Below are 17,710 nucleotides of genomic sequence, written 5' to 3'. Positions count from 1 at the left end.
TTTTTTTTTTTTTTTCAATGAGCTTAGGCTTGTTTTATTAATTTAGCAAGGAGGGTGGGCTTTTTGACTAGCTCCTACCCTTTTTGGTCTTTTTAAAAAAATATTACACGGGTTACCCAAATTTTTTTCCGTGAGGCTTGCCACCTGGACAGAATGCACAGCCTACTGGCGTTTAACTGTTCAATTTTTTTTAGCTGTTAGGTATATTAAATTATTTTTTAACTTTTTTTTGCTTTTTAATTTTGCTACGACTGGGAGTAGATCCACCTGCCACCCTTCCCCGTCAACTGGGGTGGAGAGAGGACTGCTAAACCCCTTTTCGGTTCCCAGACCCATTGCGGCTGAGAGAGAACACACCTTTAATTATGCAATTTTTAACATATAATATCAAACAAAGCAAACATAAAATAACAAGGACAAAACAAATAAATGATGTGTGTTCTGCAGGGATCCCCCCTTTTTAATTTTTTTTACCAAAACTGTGACAGATTTTTGTTATTACTTTATTTTTTGTGTTAGATGATTAGGCTGACACTGCAGGATTGTTGGGGAAAGATCAAGAAAATACACCATGTGACTGAATTTTAAACCTTTATTAATAAAATAATAAAACAATAAGAGTGTTGGGAACGTTCCCACATCACTCAGGGGAAGAAAAATGTTATGCCCTAAGCCACTTTTATACTTACACACGTACGTCCAGACTGGCCACGTCTGTGTATAACGTCCAGAGAAAGCGCTGTGCAATTTTCAACTTGCTTTCGCTTTTGAGAGGGCTGTTCTTTTACGCTCTGAGTTTCCTGGGGAGTTTTTTTTAAGAGATCCTGAACTTGGTATTTTAGTCCAGGCCGGCTGACATTGGCTTTTTCAGTGTTCTCAAAACACATCGGCTCCGGGGTTGCAAAGGCAGACTGTTGGGTCTTACTGGGCAGCCAAGCTTTTTCATTGTACTTGGCAAGGTCTGTGTTGATTCTTGACCTTAAAAACAGAGCAGCTTTTTTTTATTTTTGGGCCAAGCTGAATTTTTTAAATTAACCCTCTTTTTTTGTTTGTTTCTTGTTTTTTGCTTTTAGCTTTATCTTACTTGGGGATATAAAGAAGCCGAGGGACTGAATAAAATGGTTTGGGTAGTGAGGCATCTGGATGCTATAGACCAGGGGTAGGCAACCTTTCGAAAGTGGTGTGCTGAGTTTTCATTTATACACTCTGATTTAAGGTTTCGCGTGCCAGTAATTCATTTTAATGTTTTTAGAAGGTGTCTTTCTATAGGTCTATAGTGTATAACAAAACTATATTGTTATATGTAAAGTAAATAAGGTTTTAAAAATGTTTAAGAAGCTTCATTTATAATTAAATTAAAATGCAGAGCCCCCCGGACTGGTGGCCAAGACCCGGGCAGTGTGAGTGCCACTGAAAATCAGCTCGCATGCCGCCTTCGGCACGAGTGCCATAGGTTAGGATGCCTACCCTTGCTATAGACAAATTGTTTCCACTGTGTGTCAAAGGCTTTTGGTGATGTAAGGGTTCCTCTGAGGCAGGCCTGCACAGCATGCGACCTGCGGAGCCTCACTGTGTGGCCCGCAGGGGGACTCTAAATCCCTCGTGCAGGGCGCTCTGCGGGCAGCCCAGAGCCCTTTAAATCTCAGCTGCGGCCGGGAGCCAAAGGGCTCTGGGCTGCCCGCAGAGATTCCCGGCCATGACTGAGAGATTTAAAGGGCTCAGGGCTCCATGCCGCTGTGGGCAGCCCATAGCCCTTTGAATCCCGACTGCAGCTCCAGCAGGTGTGCTGGGGCTGGGATTTAAGGGGCTCATGCTCCCCTCAGCGGCAGGAGCTCTGGGCCCTTTAAATCCCTGCCCCAGCCCTGGAAAGCTCCGGGTTCCCCCAGCCGCCGGAGCCCCGGGCCTTTTAATTTGCCCCTGACAGCTCCCAGCCACCTCTTCAGCTGGGAGCCCCTGGTTGATTTAAAGTCAAGTATCACCTCCCCACCCCCACCCCTCCTTTTTGGCCCACAGCTGTTTTGGTGGGGTGGCGCTGGGGAAGGAGGGTTTGTTTCTGCAGGGCTGGGCGGTGCTAGAGCGGGGTGTTTTCGTGGGGCCGGGGGGTTTTAGCCCTCATCTGTTTTCTTTGGAGTAATGTGGCCCTCGCCGCTTTACGAGTTATGCAGGCGTGCTCTGAGGTATGTAAGTTTATTTAAATCAAAGGTACCTTTTAGTGGGAATTGTTTAGCTGGATTATTACATGTGCAAAAATTCCAATTTTCTAAATATTTGCATGTTCTGGGACCATAATGTACGTACATGTAATATGCTGGGGTACCCTTAAAGGGTGAGAGGGAATACTTAGACTGTCCCTCACCCTCCCTGTGTGATTGGAAAATTGGTATCCTGTCTGCTAGCAGCTCATAAACTAAGGGTCTCACCCCATAGGGCACTCTCACAGGAAAGATGAACGAGGATGGCCACGACCCTTCTACACCTCCCTTCAGCAAAGAGCATTGGCTAGTCTCAGAGAGACGGCGCCGCTTACTCTTATTACTTCCCTTGAGATGGTGAGATCAGTCGGTGGATCATACAGAGAGGAAAAAGGGGAGGGAAGATGGGTTCATGCTTTCCTAGACCCAGGCAAGCCCCTCGCTGGACGATACCAGGCAGAGACAGCCCACCATGGGTCAGATCTTTTTATCGATCCCCTAGGTGGAGTTACCGGGCTTGCTTTAGAGCAGGGTCGGCAGCCTTTCAGCAGTGGTGTGCCGAGTCTTCATTTATTCACCTTAATTTAAGCTTTCGCATGCCAGTAATACATTTTAGCTTTTTTAGAAGGTCTCTTTCTATAAGTCTATAATATATAACTAAACTATTGCTGTTTGTAAGTAAAGTAAATAAGGTTTTTAAAATATTTAAGAAGCTTCATTTAAAATTAAATTAAAATGCAGAGACTCCCGGACTGGCGGCCAGGACCTGGGCAGTGTGAGTGCCACTGAAAATTATCTTGTGTGCCAACTTCGGCATGCGTGTCATAGGTTGCCTACCCCTGCTTTAGAGTATTTCTGGTCACAAGTCTATGACTTTGCAGAATACTTTGGGCATCTTCCGGCAACTCTCATTCACACTGGTGTACATACACACACCAAGGCCTTTGTTTTTAAATACCACGATGCATCAGTGTTTTTTAAATCCTTTTTTTTTTAACCTGAAGGAGTCACCACAACCCCTCTGTCCGGACTGAACACACCTGTGTTTTTGAGGGTGTTACTACAACCCTTCTGCACCGGTGCATTAACCTTATGCATTTCCCTTATGCATTAACCTTATTGGGGGCAGCCAAACTATAGTCCCCAGTACCACATACAACTGCCTTACTGAGGGTGGCAAACTAAGTCCTCCGTACCACTTCCAACTAACCTTATTGGAGGCGGCAAAACAGTTCCCCACTACTGCTCTGCATCTGATCTTGCTGCACAGTCAATAAGATACTACAACAAATCCACCCAAAACAATTTTTATGCACAAGCTTCTAAAATTATAAACTGACTGCCCACTATTCCCAGCTGTGTCTCAACCTAACTCTTCTTAACTAAGGAGTAGGGGTATGTGGAAGGTAGGATAAGATCCTTGTCATAAACAGATAGCCAAGGGTTAATGTTTCTTTCACCTGTAAAGGGTTAACAAAGAGAACCAAACACCTGACAAAGGGGACCAATCAGGAAACCGGATTTTTCAAAGCTTAAGGGAGGGAATGTGGGGTTTTTTCTTGGTCTTGGGTCTTTTGTCTGTCTCTCGGCTGTGAGAGGTTTCTTTCTATCTTCAAGCTTCTAATCTTCAGTTTCAAAGTTGTGAGTACAAAGGTAGCAAAACAATAGGCTTTTATATGTTTTGTTTTTGTATTTACATGTGTGTAGTTTGCTGGAATGTTTAAATTGTCTCTCTTTTTGAATAAGTCTGTTTATTCATATTTTTCTTTTAAGTAATAGCCCTGTGTATTGTCAACTTAATGCAGAGATTAATTATTTTTGTCTTTTCTTTTTTTATATAAAAGCTTTCTTTTTTTAAAAAAAAAACTTGTTGACTCTTTCTTTTTTCTAGTTATGAAGGGGAAGGAATCTCTGTGCCAGGGATTACTGTCTCTTTCAGGGAAAGACGGGAAGGGGGAAAAGAGAGGGGGAAGGTAAATTGTCCTCTCGGTTTTGTGTTTCAAGGGATTGAAGCAGGGAAATCTCCTAGTATACCCAGGGCGGGAAAATCTGGGAGGAAGTAAAGAGCAGGAAGGGAAATGGTTTATTTCTCCTTGTTTTAAGAATCCAAGGGATTTGGGTTCTTGGGGTCCCCCAGGGAAGGTTTTGGGGAGACCCGAGTGAGCCAAGACACTGGAAATTCTTGGCTGGTGGCAGCCTATCAGATCTGAGCGGGTAATTAAGCTTAGAGGGGTTCATGCTAGCTTCTCAGGTTATGAACGCTAAGGTTCAAATCTGAGTAGAAAGCTACGACAATCCTAAATCATTAATATATGCAGGGTCATAAATTCAGGTCTTGTCAGAATAAGTAAACTGCCTAGTAAAAGTGTAGTGTGTTGCTTTTTGTGTCTAAGGTACATGTGTTAATGATATGAAATTGCGATCTGTGCTTTTAGACACGAAATAATTTCTACATAGCAAAATCTTGGGTGGTGTCACTATGCAGTATTATTTTGTTAGCCTTTATCTTTGAGACCTTATTTCATCAGCAAGAGTTTGATGTACCCATATTTCATTGCTTGTATGTTTTGAAGACTAAAAGCAATAAACAAACTCCTTAAAACGTAAAGGAGTCATTCTAGGGTTGAAACTTATATGCAGGGTTCTGTGTAATGTGATTATGTAGCTGCTAATTTTCTCTTTTTCTTGTAAAATTGGGCTAAATGAAAGCTTAGGATTTTGTAGCGTAAGTCTATAGCCCTTGCAGTTGTGAAGGTAACCCAACAGTGCACAGTGTAAATCAATGCTGTGATACTTGCGAATAGCTTAGAACAGTAGGTCTGGGTGTCGTGAACAGAGCTACTTATCTCGATTGAATACTGGCTCCAAATTCCAACCAAGGATACTTCAAACGTTGACATTGCTTCTCTGATCTTGGCAGAAACGTCAGGCTAATACTTCACCATTGTTGGATGTAAGCTAGTTGCTGTTAGGGTCTTGCTGGTGTGGAGAATGAAGAATTCTCTATCTCGTTTTGCATAGGAGTGGAGCAAGTGATATATTGCTTCTCTCCGGCGTACCAAATTCCAAATGCCTTTTGGTTCCCAGAAAACAGAACCACCACCTACACCTTTCTCGCTGTCCAAAGCCCCATCTGCCAAAACCTCAGTCTTCCCACTTGAAGCCTCTGCAATGCTATTGTGTGTTTTAATGCAGAAATGACAGTTGGGGTGAGGTGGGGTGGTGTAGTGCAAAATGAAATTAAACTTAAATTTAATATTAACAAAAAAAAACTACACATTGCACCATACTGGAAAGGAGCAGCAGCAGTGGGAGAGGGCTTATGGGAACATTAGGTGACAATGTAGAGGTCCCTGACACACACAACACAGATCTAAATTACATTATCAATACATATATCTGCCAGTCCCACAGTTTCTTATTACACCCCAGTAACTTGAGGGAAATTGGAGAGTCCAACTGTAACTGAGATGTGTTGGGCTCCTGACCAAATAGTCACAACTAACTGTGGCAATTTTCAGTTTAATAGTTTTCAGAATAATAGTTGAGCCTCTTTGGAGTCTGAGAATGCAAATTTTACTTGTACAAGAAATAATGCAAATGTTTCTTATAACTGAAATAACTTTTTTTTACCTAATAGTTAATATTTAATAGTCTCTTCCATAAGGACCTCATTGTCATTGTGATTAGCAAGCAGGTCATCCCCAAAAGGGTACTGAAAATGCTGTTTACCTTGTGTGCTCAAGGTCTTGTCAGTGATGAGTACTGTACGTTCTGAGTCAGACATCCACTGTTGTTGGATAACTAAATATTTTTACAAATTTATGAATATGAAAAGACTGCTTTAAACATATGTAATCTGGAAAATAATTTTTTGTATCACTTTAAACATTTTAGTGTTTTAGCAAATTAAATATCTTCAGATAGCTTAGTACTGATGAATAACACAATAACAGCATAAAATGGTAGCTGGAGATAGGGATAAAAGTGTTAAAGAACAAAATTGTCTTCATGTTTCTAAAGAGTTGTTGGGGCGGGGGGAAATGGCAATTCATTTTTCAAAAATGAAATTTTGGTATTTTGTTAATCTGAATTCCCTGTATACTGTGTTTTAAGAGAGAGCTTTGGCACAGATGTAACTTCTGGACCTGAAGCTGCTGAAAGATGCTTCATTTGTCAATGAATTGTTTTTCACCCCAAGTAATTTAGGATGAGTTTTTATTTCTATTTGTTAATCTCTTAAAAATATTTTTTTTGCCTTCTGCATCACCTTGAGTTGACTCCTTGTGACCTTTCTGTGTGTTGGGAAATATGAACAATGTGCCTTTTTAAAGGAAAAGTTTTTAACCAAGTACTTCATATAGATTTTCAATACTTCAAACAATAACATTAAAACATAATTTTGCTACACTGTCTTGAGTAATCCAACTATATGGCATATCACTGCACCACTTTTGTAAGATCATCCTTAATCCTGTGATCCTCTAATAAAGAGCATTAGTCCTGCAATTTCTAGCCACAATAGAAGATATAAGAGTGCAATGGCAATAGTAACCCATGACTTCATTGCTTTTAAAATTTTCTCTGTTTAATATTGTGATGGATTTATTAAAATGACTGAGTTTTTTACACGATTCCTATAGGAATTTTAACTAATGCATACTGTACTTATATAACTTTAAAACAAAAGAACTTTACGGAATGTTCTGATACTGCCTAACGATTGTTCATGGTGGAATTTCTGTCCTTGTGTATAGACGTTCTGATACTGTCTCAAATTACATGATCTTGTACGCTATCTCCCTCTCCCTCACACCTGGCCTCAATTTCTTATGTACATTAAACAGTGAATGGGGGTCCAGAGCAGTGTTCCCTCCAGTTTTTTCCACCCCTGTGCGGAATGACTTTTGTTATGTGCACCAATATGGAGGTGATGTGTGTCACGTCACCGCCATATTGGTGCACATAACAAAGTTCATTTGGTGGGGGTTTGGAGTGTGGGAGGAGGCTCAGGCCTGGGGCAGAGGATTGGTTGCAGGGATGTGAGGGCTCTGACTAGGGGTGTGGACTCTGCAGTGGGGCTGGGGATGAGGTTTTGGGGTGCAGGAGGGTGCTCCAGGGTTACGGCAGGGATAGAGAACTGTTCCTAGCACGCTTGCTGTCTCTCTCCTCCCTGCCCCCAGAGCAGCACCTGGGCTTAGGGGAGGAGGTGCCTTTCTCCTCCATGGCAACACCTGGCCTGGGGCTGCAGGGTAGGTGCCCCTTCCATGGCCCCAGCAGATCCAGGCCAGGACCGGATTTAGGCCAGGAAAGGGGTGCCCCAGCCGTGCCTAGGGCTGGCTTGCACTGAGCCTGGGGCCAGGTTGGCGGAGGGGCACCTTGGCCGTGGCAGGTCACTGGGTGGGTTCCCTGAGCACCTGCGCAGAGTTAAATAGGCTGCTGCATGGCTCCATGGCCACGCAGCTTACAGGGAACTTAGGTCCAGAGCAATTCATGTCTGTTTTTCTTCGAGTGATTGCTCATATCAGTTCTAGTTAGGGGTGTGTGTGTGCCGTGTGGCCGGATGTCGGAAGCTTTTTCCCTAGCAGCTACCTGTCGGGCCGGCTGAGGAGTGCCCTGGAGTGGCGCCGATATGACATTCTATATAAGACCCTGCCGGTTCTACCCCCCTTCAGTTCCTTCTTATCGTCCGTGATAGTTGTTGGAATAGTGGTCTCTTGTCTCAAGTGCTCCATTTATCCATAGCTTCTCTTATCTTGATTGTCGATTAATTGCTATTAGTTAGTGTTAAGTGTTTCCTATAGTTTTAAGAGTAGTTTAGTAGTTGAGGGCAGTCCCCTCAACGACTTCCCTGCGGGGCTCTGGGGCATGCCGTCCCAAGGCTTCAAGCCTTGCAACCCTTGGAACAAGCCCAAGCCTATAGGCAACCTCCATGATTCCTGTCTCAGGTGTCTGGGGGAGCGTCATCAGGCAGACAAGTGTAGAATCTGTAAGGCGTTCAAGCCTCGGATGCGAAAAGAGAGGGAGATTCGACTCAAGCAACTTCTCGTGGAGTCCTCTTTGCAGCCCTCTCGAGCCCAAGTGCTTTGGAGTGGAGTGCCCCTCCTGCAGTACTGTTTTCAGCACCACGGAAGATCCCACGCTCATCTCGGGACCGGCGATCTCCCAGACCCCAAAAATGCCTGTGTTGGCACTGTGCTCGTTCCCTGGTTGCTGCGAAGAAGCAAGCCTTGGAAGGACTCCCTGTTAGGGCCGAAGCAGTTTTCTCGATCCTGACCCAGCAAGACTCTAATGAGGCCTCTAAGCAGGACGAGGCTGCCAGGCCCAGATCTGCTCATCTCAGCCCTGGGACGGTGCACAAGGGACAGTGCAAGTGGAAGAGATCACATTACCTTTCACACTGGATACCTTCGAGGCCAACAGAGGGCTCATCGAAATGACAGCTCTGGTGCCTCCAGCCCCAGCACTGGCTCCTGAGTCCGGTACTGTCCAAGGGTAAACCGGTGATGTTCGGAATGGCAGCCCTCAGACCAGCATCTCCACGCCGTTCCAAGTCCTGGCACCGCCACAGGTACTTGTCTAACTCACAGCACCAGTTAGACTCGCCATGCTGGTCTTGCAGTCCTGATCCTCGGAGCCGTTCCCACTCGAGGTCGCTATCAACTGCTGGGTCATAGTCCTGCTCCAGATCCAGGTCATGATTGGTGACCTTGCGGCACCGTTTGGACCAATGCAGTGTGGAACTCTGATTCCCACGTCGACTGTTGCACTGGACCCGAGCCTGCCACCATGCTCCATCGTGGCATTGGTCGCCAGAGCGGCGCCGCTCTACTGCCTGGCACTGCTCTATTGCCTGGAACCAGTCACAATCAGCCTCCTGGCACTGATCCCCATATGACCCACGCCTTCCAAGGGACTCAGTGCCACCTTTGCTTCACTTGCGCACTGCTCCTCCTTGGCCATCACGATCTCGTTCCCCTTCTGGCAGGTCAGAGAGAACTTGAGAGTTCTTGGACATTCTCCAGTCGGGCCCTGGGAGCCTTAGATCCCTTAGCACCCAACTGTCAGCCCCAGTGGCAATTTTGGACCCTCTGGGCATATCAGCAGGCCCAGGGCGCCCCCTCAGATGCCTGACCACCATCAGGATTGAGCACCCAGCTCTCTGAGGCAACTCGCAGCCGCCCTCTTCTGGACCCAGACCAACCTGCGGAGCCAGCACCCATGGTGCCAGGCGCCCAGGAGGAACCATTCGTGCAGCCAGGAGGAACCACCCGTACCCGACCAGGAAACTATCTCCGCACCGGCCCTTCCAGTGGAGTTGTTTTCATCCTCCCCTGATGAGGCTGTGGCTGGCACAACCACATCTGGTCCACCCCGGAAGGACTTTAGTTCTTTAAGGACCCTATTGAGGCATGTGTCCCTCAGTATGAACCTCCAAATTGAGGAGGCTGTGGAGGAGGAGGACTCTATGGTGGGCATTCTAGGCCCGGATGGGTCTTCCAGGGTGGCTCTCCCCATGAATAAACCCATCCAGAACAATGCAAACCCTGGCCTCCATCCCTCCGACAGCTAAGGGGGTAGAAAGAAAGTACTTTGTCCCCACCAGGTGTTATGAATACCTTTTTATCTGCTCCGCCCCATGCTTGCTTATGGACGTGGTGAATGCCAAGGAAAGGCAGGGCCAACAAGGGCTTGCTCCCAAGTCAAAGGAAGCTAAGCAGCTGGACCTTTTTGGGAGAAAAAATTATTCTACTGGGGGTCTTTTGCTGCGGATCACTAATCAGATAGCAGATGTCATTCTGGTAGCTCCTGCTTGGCTGCATTGGTGTTAGTACCTGTTCCTGCTGGACCTGTCAATCCAGGCTCCCCTGCGTCTCCCTCTCAGTGCTGACCTCATCTTTTAGAACCACAGTCGTCTCCTGCACCCGGACCTTCAGTCGCTCCACCTCATGGCCTGGAGGATCTGTGGCTAAACCAGGCTGAACACGCCTGTTTGGACTCGGTAAGGCGGATGCTTCTCAAAAGTTGCAAGCCGTCAACCAGGCTTACCTACGAAACCAAGTGGAAAAGGTTTTCCAGCTAATGTGCTCAGCGGCAGGTGCCCCTGTTTCAGGCTCCAATTCCGTGCATCTTGGACTACCTGATACTCCTAAAGGACCAGCACCTAGCCTTTGGATCCCTTAAGGTCCACCTCACGGCCATCTCTGCGTTTCACCCAGGCGTGGCCGGGTGCTCCGTGTTTGCACACCTGGTCGTGTGGCGTTTCCTCAAAGGCCTGGAGAAAATCCATCCTCTGATGAAGCCACCCGTGCTTGCATGGGACCTTAACTTGGCCTTAACTTCTCTCTTGCCTTATGGGCCTTCCTTTTGAGCCGCTGGCCTCCTCTTCGCTTCTCTGTCTCTCCTGGAAGGTCACCTTCCTAGTGGCCATCACTTCCGCATGTCAGGTGTCCAAACTATGGGCTCTCACATGTGAGCCGCCCTGTACTGTCTTTCATAAAGAAAGTTCAACTAAGACCTCACCCGACCGTCCTACCAAAAGTGATGTCCCGCTTCCATCTGAGCCAGGATATCATCCTACCCGTTTTCTACCCAAAACCGCATGCTGACCTTCATGAACAACGTCTCCATTCTCTTGATGTTCGAAGGGCACTCACCTGCTGTATAGACCGGACAAAGCCCTTTCGTAAAACAACCCAGTTGTTTGTCGCCATTGTGGAGTGGATGAAAGGCGCCCCGGTTGCCTCTCAACAAATATCTTTGTGGATCACCAGGTGCATTCGTGCTTGCTATAACCTGGCAAACGTTCCTTCGCCTGCTGTTATGGCTCACTCCACGAGAGCTCAGGCGTCATCAGCTGCCTTCCTGGCACACGTTCCTGTCCAGGAAATCTGCAGGGCTGCCATGTGGACACTTTCACGTCCCACTGTGCCATTATCCAGCACTCTCAGGATGATGCAGCCTTTGGCAGAGTGATCCTCCAGTCTGTGGTTCCTTGAATCTGAGCCCATCTCCGAGGTAAGGCTTGGGAGTCACCTAACTGGAATTGATATGCACAATCACTCTAGGAAGAGAAAACAGTTACTCACCTTTCTGTAAATGTTGTTCTTCGAGATGTGTTGCTCATATCTATTCCATTCCCACCCACCTTCCCCTCTGTAGGAGTAGCCGGCAAGAAGGAACTGAAGGGAGGTCGGGCCGGCAGGGTCTTATATAGAACGCCATATTGACGCCACTCCAGGGGGCTCCCCAGCTGCCCGACGGGTAGCTGCTAGGGAAAAAGTTTCTGACATCCGTGCACACGGTGCGCTCACACACCTAACTGGAATTGATACGAGCAATCACTCAAAGAACAGCAACAGTTACAGAAAGGTGAGTAACTGTGGTTCTGGGTGTTTTGGGTTTGTTTTTTTTGTTTTTTTTCGTTTTGTTTGAGGGTTATACTGTGGTGTGAGCTAGCCTGGTATCATAGCACCTTTTCCTTGTTCCATGCAAAACATTGCGTCATAGATAGGGAATAAGGCAGTGGTCCTGAGGAAGGAGATGGAATGATCCTATGTGTCTTTTGACTGGAACCTAAAAAACATGAATCCAGTCCCCAGCTTGTCCAAAAATGGCACTGTAATTGGCAAAGTCGTTTAGTCTCTGTGCCTCAGGTCTGTTTAGGCTACTGCATAAACTGTAGTGGAGATTTTAAAAATTCATAAAAATTTCTGACTAAATTGAGTGCTACAGAAAAGCTTGTAAAAGAAAACCGTTCCTTGTTCACTGTAGGGTTTGGATGTTGCTCAGTAATTGAGGCCTGGAGCTACACATTGAACTAAGAGAATGTAAAAAGATACAGAAGAATCTGGTTTTTGCTTACTGACTGTTGTTTATTCACTGGCCTTTGGCAGCTCTATACCTTGAATGAGTGTGATCCTGTGGGGAAAATGACGTTATATTTTAAGACTATCACAATGCATGTGCAAAATAGGCCAACCTTAATGTGATCATTTCTTGAGTTTTGGGCACTTCACTTTGCAATTAATTTTCCTTTAATGTAGGCCCTTTGTACAGTATGTGGAATCTTTGAGGAAATATGATATGAATGGCATGTGGTAGCAGTTAAGTCATTATTTTTGTTGAACACTGCTCTAGTGTATTATTGTTAAAGAACACTAGTGATATCTGGTTGCAGTGTTAATTAATTTCAACCACTGATGATTGATTTGTTCTCTTCCAGGATATGCAGGTTTGCAGCATGGAGGAACTCTAATTGAAAGAAATACTGAGACAAGGCCTCTTTCAACATGGAGACTGTTTTATTTGAAGGGGAACCTGACAGAACTTCGGTGAGTAATGTCAATGTGATTGAACATATTCAGATTAAATTAACGTGGAGGGTTTTTTTAGGATCACTAATCTTGACTTTGTATCTAAAATTGCGAGTACTTTTTGGTCAATGCGTGTTAAAAGTAAATTTTATATCCTATCAGCAGGAGGAAAATGTACCACTTGTTAAGTAGGGCCTGCCTGGTAACCTTGTAGTAGTACTTTTCACTACCATGGAAGAAATGTTTGTTTCTTGGACTTGGTACTCACTATTAGGGGAGGTGAGGTAGTAGAGGGCATTCCTGTCAGTCTCGCTGATCAGCATATGAGCAGGGCAGACTAGCTTTCTTTTTCCAGTCAGTAATTGTTACAGTGCTGCTTCATGAGATATTGGGTAGGCGGAATAGTAGGGATTCCCAGGACTTTTTCAAGGACAATGAGTACTTTCCATGGAGGATTGTAAGCTCTCTGGGGCAGGGACCATGTCAACTTCCATACTGCACTTAGGACTGTGGGGCCCTAATCACCTTCCTTCAAAAACAAAGTAAAACTCATTTAGATTTTTTCCTTTCTTTAGTGAGAATAAAGAAATGCTTAAATTAATTCAAGAATTTTTTTTTACTTGATAAAACTTTTTGATCACCAATGAAAGCAAAAAGAAAATCTTACAGCATTATTTGGACCATAAAAATAAATAATCTAAATCAGCTGTTTTGCCAGGACATAATCAATAATATGGAAAATGTTTCTATCTGGAGATGAGTATAAAGTGAGCTACTTTACAGCCTGCAACAATGTTGGATCTCTCTTTGCTCATTCAAGAATTACAGCGAGGAGGTCGGTGGCACCTTTAAAGATTAACAGATTTATTTGGGCATAAGCTTTGTGGGTAAAAAACCCGCTTCTTCAAATGCATGTGGATACAGACTAACATGGCTACTCCTCTGATACTTGACATCATTCAGAATTGAATTGCTCCCTGGGAGAGGGTACTCTCCTTTCCAAGGCATTTGTTCACACCTTGTACGTCAGATGTCAACCACAATATAGGGCCTGTTTGAAGAAACTCCCTGCTTCTCCTCCTCCTCCTCCTGTGGTCATGGTACCTTATTTGCAATGATTAGAATCCTGCATCTTTCCTCTGTTATCAACATTTAGCAAATACAGAGATAAAGGTAAACTGGGAAGCAATGCAGACAACTTCAAGTGTGTGGTGTTGGACCTCCTTGACATGCTTTAAAAATGAGATCTATAGGGTAGGTTTTTCTAAGTTCATTAAGGCTACAGATACACTATCCTGTGGTTTGGACTGTGGGGGTGTGAAGAGCGGTGCACGCCAAATTGTTGTGCTGTAATTCCCCCAGGTGGTCCCTGTGGGCACGAACTAAAAGTTTCCTGGTTTGTGTTAATGTTGTCCTGTTTGAATAGGACAACGTTAATCTGAACTAGGAACCTTTTAGCTCGTGCCCACTTGGATCACATGGGAGAATTATAGTGCATCACTTTGGTGCACACTGCTGTTCCCACTCCCAGTGTCTGAACTACAGGGCCAAGTAGGCAAGCCATAAATCTAAAATGTTGTGAATTCTCCTTAGAACTGATGTTAATGTTACGTACTCTTTTTCACTGTTCAGCATTGCTTGCCAGATTAATACTTACAGTAATAATTAAGTTTGACAAATGTGTACCTTGATTATAGGTGGAATGTGAAGTATTTCATGTTTCTAACAGCTATTGCGTTAGAAGTGTTTTTCAAACTGTAAGCACAATTAAGTTTCTCTTTTGGGGCCAAAACCTTATCTAAGTACAGTATCTAATTTTCGTAGACTACTACACATTTTAGGTTAACATTGCCTGAAGCTTTTGATTTGCTTGAAGTATTTGAAAATCAATGCAGAAATATTACTACTGTATTTAGGATCAGTACAATATTTCATTTTCTTCTTTGTTTTGAAAATCCTTTGTGCACAAATACCCAACATCTTACAGGTTTTGTGTTTTTGAAAGCTCTCCTTCCAGGGGAGTATGAATAGGGTTGCCAACTCTCTCGGATTGGCCGTGAGTCTCCAGGAACTGGGCTCAGTCTCCAGGAGGCTATTGAATCCAATCTAGGATATTGTAGCCCCACTGCTCTGCCAGACTTTTAGTGGCCTAAGGCAGGCGCCCTGGCGCTCCATGCGATTCCCAGAAGCAATTAGCATATCCAGTTAGGTACAGGGGCGTCCAGGGGATCTCTGCATGCTGCCCCTTCCCCGACTGCCAACTCTGCAGCTTCCCTTGGCTGGGAACAGCGGCCAATGGGAGCTGTGGGGGCACGTGGCAGGGGAAGCACATGGAGCTGACTGGCTGCCCCTGAGCCTAGGAGCTGGACATGCTGGCCATCTCCCAGGAGCTGCCCGAGTTGAGTGCCACCCTGCCAGAGCCCACAGCTTACATGCCTTCCTGCACACGCCCCAGCCCTGAGCCCCCTCCCGCACCCAAACCTCCCAGAACCTGCAGTCCAACCCCCTACCCCAGGCTCAGCCTGGACCCTCCCTCCCACACCTCTTCAGCACCCCAACCTCCTGCTCTAGCCCAGTGAAAGTGAGTGAGGGTGGAGGAGAGCAAATGATGGAGGGAGGAGGAGATGGAGTGAGTGGGGGATGGGGCCTCGGGGAAGGTGTGGGGCAGGGGTAATGGTGTTTGGGTTTGTGTGATTTGATTAGACAGTATGAATAATATGGCAAGCAAGTGTGGGTAGCCTAAACATGAATTTATCCCCTCTAGCCCCAAAAGAGAGGAAACTTGCTGAAGTATGCAGGATAGCTGTGTAATATTGAAGGATTTGTGTAGTGGGAGCCAGAAGTAATAAGGGCTTCTTAAAAAAAATTCTTTCACTTAATCTTCTGTGCTGTGACCTGGTTGCTTTTGTTCTAGTACTGGGGAAAATAAATTATGACTGAAATTTTCTGTTGCCTGAGTCACATAGTACTGTATTTCCCTTCTTCAGACTGGAGAGAATTCTGCCTCTGTACAGGAGTCCTGGACTGCCATGGTGCTCTAAATTGTGCAAGCTGATACAGGCTGAACTGCTGAGCTTTTCATAGGCTTTTGCAGATTCCTGTGACTTTCACATTTCTTGAAATCTGTGAGTTACTCACAGGATCCAGGCTCAGGCTGGCCTTCAACTGATGCATGTATTGACTAGGATTCTGTTCATTCATATTGGGATGTATTCTAGAGCAGAAGTTCCCAAATTGGGGTCCATGGGCCATTTACTGGCAGTCAGCAGAGATCTGTCTGGTTTACATTTTGCTGGCTATTCTTATTTAAACTGAGAAAAGAACAGGTGGCAGGGGGGTAAAATCAGATAAGAACATAAGCATGCAGTATGATACTCCATTCTTGGAGTAAAGATGACAAAAAAAATACTGCCTAATACTACTTTCCCGCGTAAGCAATAGTTGTAGTTACCAGAGGGGGAAGTGATCAGTATGATCACAAATGTGCATGGGAAAGTAGCTCATGACTCTCTTTCTTTTAATATTTAGTGTACACTGAGAGAGTTTGAACTCTCCAGCTCTACAGTTCATGCCCTCTGCTGATGAGGGAGGAGATCTTGGGGTAGGACTGGTGGCAGGATCGCACTCATGCTACAGCTCTGCTGTTGGTCTATAGCAGAAGACCTCTCATGTCATCCACCTAGACTCAATTGCTGGGTTGGTAGAGAGCAAACAATAAGCTGTATGCTTTTGTGGCTTTTAGAGTGTGGCTTTCTTGTCCAATTAAAGTCAGTTTGTTCTGTGCGTGCGGAAAACGGGGACGCTCATAAGAACTAGTAATTTAGTTAGAAAAAAACACCTATACTAATTCCCCCAGCTGTTCTGGTGATGCAGTTCTCAAATTCTCAACTTTAATTCTTGTTTCAGAATAGTTTGGTTGTAGCTTGCGTATTTGGGTGGTGGTATTGAAATGGGTGATCAAGAGGGCACAGTAATATCAGTTTTTCACATGCAAATCTTGTTTCAATTTTGGAACCCTCGGAAACACTCTTTTCCCTTTTGTTTATCCCAAGCTTTGTTCATGGAACTACAGAGGAATATCTTTAACTTCTCTTCCCATAAAGTAACTTGGTGCCTCTGTTGAGTTGGGGGTTCTGTAAACTGTTGTCCAAAAATCTGAACTGTGATTTTGCATGACTCGTGTGTGGATAGGCTGAGCTTGCTTTTAGAAATAAATTTTAAAAGTAGGAAATGTTAATATAAAGGAGTTTTTTTTGTTTTTGTTTTTTTAAGCAAGTGTCAAAAGACATACACTGAGACTCTGCTGTTGTGCAGCCCACATAGTTTTAAACATCCTAATCTTCTGTTCTTGATGATGTGTTTTTATTTTGCACCTTCTTCCTCTTTGTGGATGATTTAAATGGATTCTAATCTGAGCATTCGTTAGCTATATTTTGAGTGTTTAAATGAAGATTAGGTGGTGGTGGTGCGCCTTCAGAAGTTGGAGTACTGCTAGGCTAAAACTTGCCTATGATCATTAAAATTCAATCAGCTGAAATCATTCCCAATTCTGAACTTTTTTGTTAGTGGTATTAATAGTAGCAGCGGGGGTCCCCCATATAGACTGAGGTCCTGTTGTGCTAAGCACTTCACATACCTCTAATAAGACAGTACCTGCCCTGAAGAGCATACAAACTAAATAGACACAAGGTTGGGAAAAAGGAAGTAGTATTCCCATTTTACATATAGAAGAACTGAGGCACAGATGACTTGTTCAGAGTCACCCTTCCTCTTTCTTTCTCTCCTCGTAGTTTTTTCTTGTAGAACCATAGGTTCAGTATTGCAACTGTTCAACAACTGCAGCATAACATAATGTTCTCCAGGTCACATGCAGATATTGTGTGCTAGTGTAAACCGACCTCTCTGAGTAGGGTTATTGTGTTATAATTTGAAATACACTGACCAAGATTTAGCAGTGGTCCATCACAGGGGTGCTATAATGTACTCAGCATGTAAGAGATTGGGGGTTGAGGGGGCGGGGAATTACACTGCAGTAAAAGATTGTGGGACGATAGACAAGATAATAAAAGTGATAGTCCAACAAAAAATAACAGATTCTTCTTCGAGTGCTTGCTCATATCCATTCCAGTTAGGTGTGCGCGCGCCGCGTGCACGTTCGTTGGAGAAACTTTTACCCTAGCAACACTCGGTGGGCCGGCAGGT

The 17,710-nt window shown here is 44.8% G+C and overlaps 1 protein-coding gene across 11 annotated transcripts in view; it reads left to right on the top strand.

Moving 5' to 3' along the window:
- OSBPL8 (oxysterol binding protein like 8) overlaps window positions 1–17,710 on the top strand; it is a 217,522-nt gene that overhangs the window by 64,209 nt on the left and 135,603 nt on the right. For all 11 annotated transcript variants that reach the window (XM_075066678.1, XM_075066671.1, XM_075066673.1 and 8 more), the window contains one exon: window positions 12,418–12,526. In XM_075066678.1, the coding sequence (XP_074922779.1) occupies window positions 12,485–12,526 (42 nt within the window). In that variant the 5' untranslated portion in view covers window positions 12,418–12,484. The remainder of the gene's footprint in view (window positions 1–12,417; window positions 12,527–17,710) is intronic.

Source organism: Chelonoidis abingdonii, chromosome 1 (assembly GCF_003597395.2).
Source record: "Chelonoidis abingdonii isolate Lonesome George chromosome 1, CheloAbing_2.0, whole genome shotgun sequence".
Taxonomy (NCBI): Eukaryota; Metazoa; Chordata; order Testudines; family Testudinidae; genus Chelonoidis; species Chelonoidis abingdonii.
The sequence above is the reverse complement of the archived record's forward strand: the minus strand, read 5'-3'. Positions and strand labels throughout refer to the sequence as shown.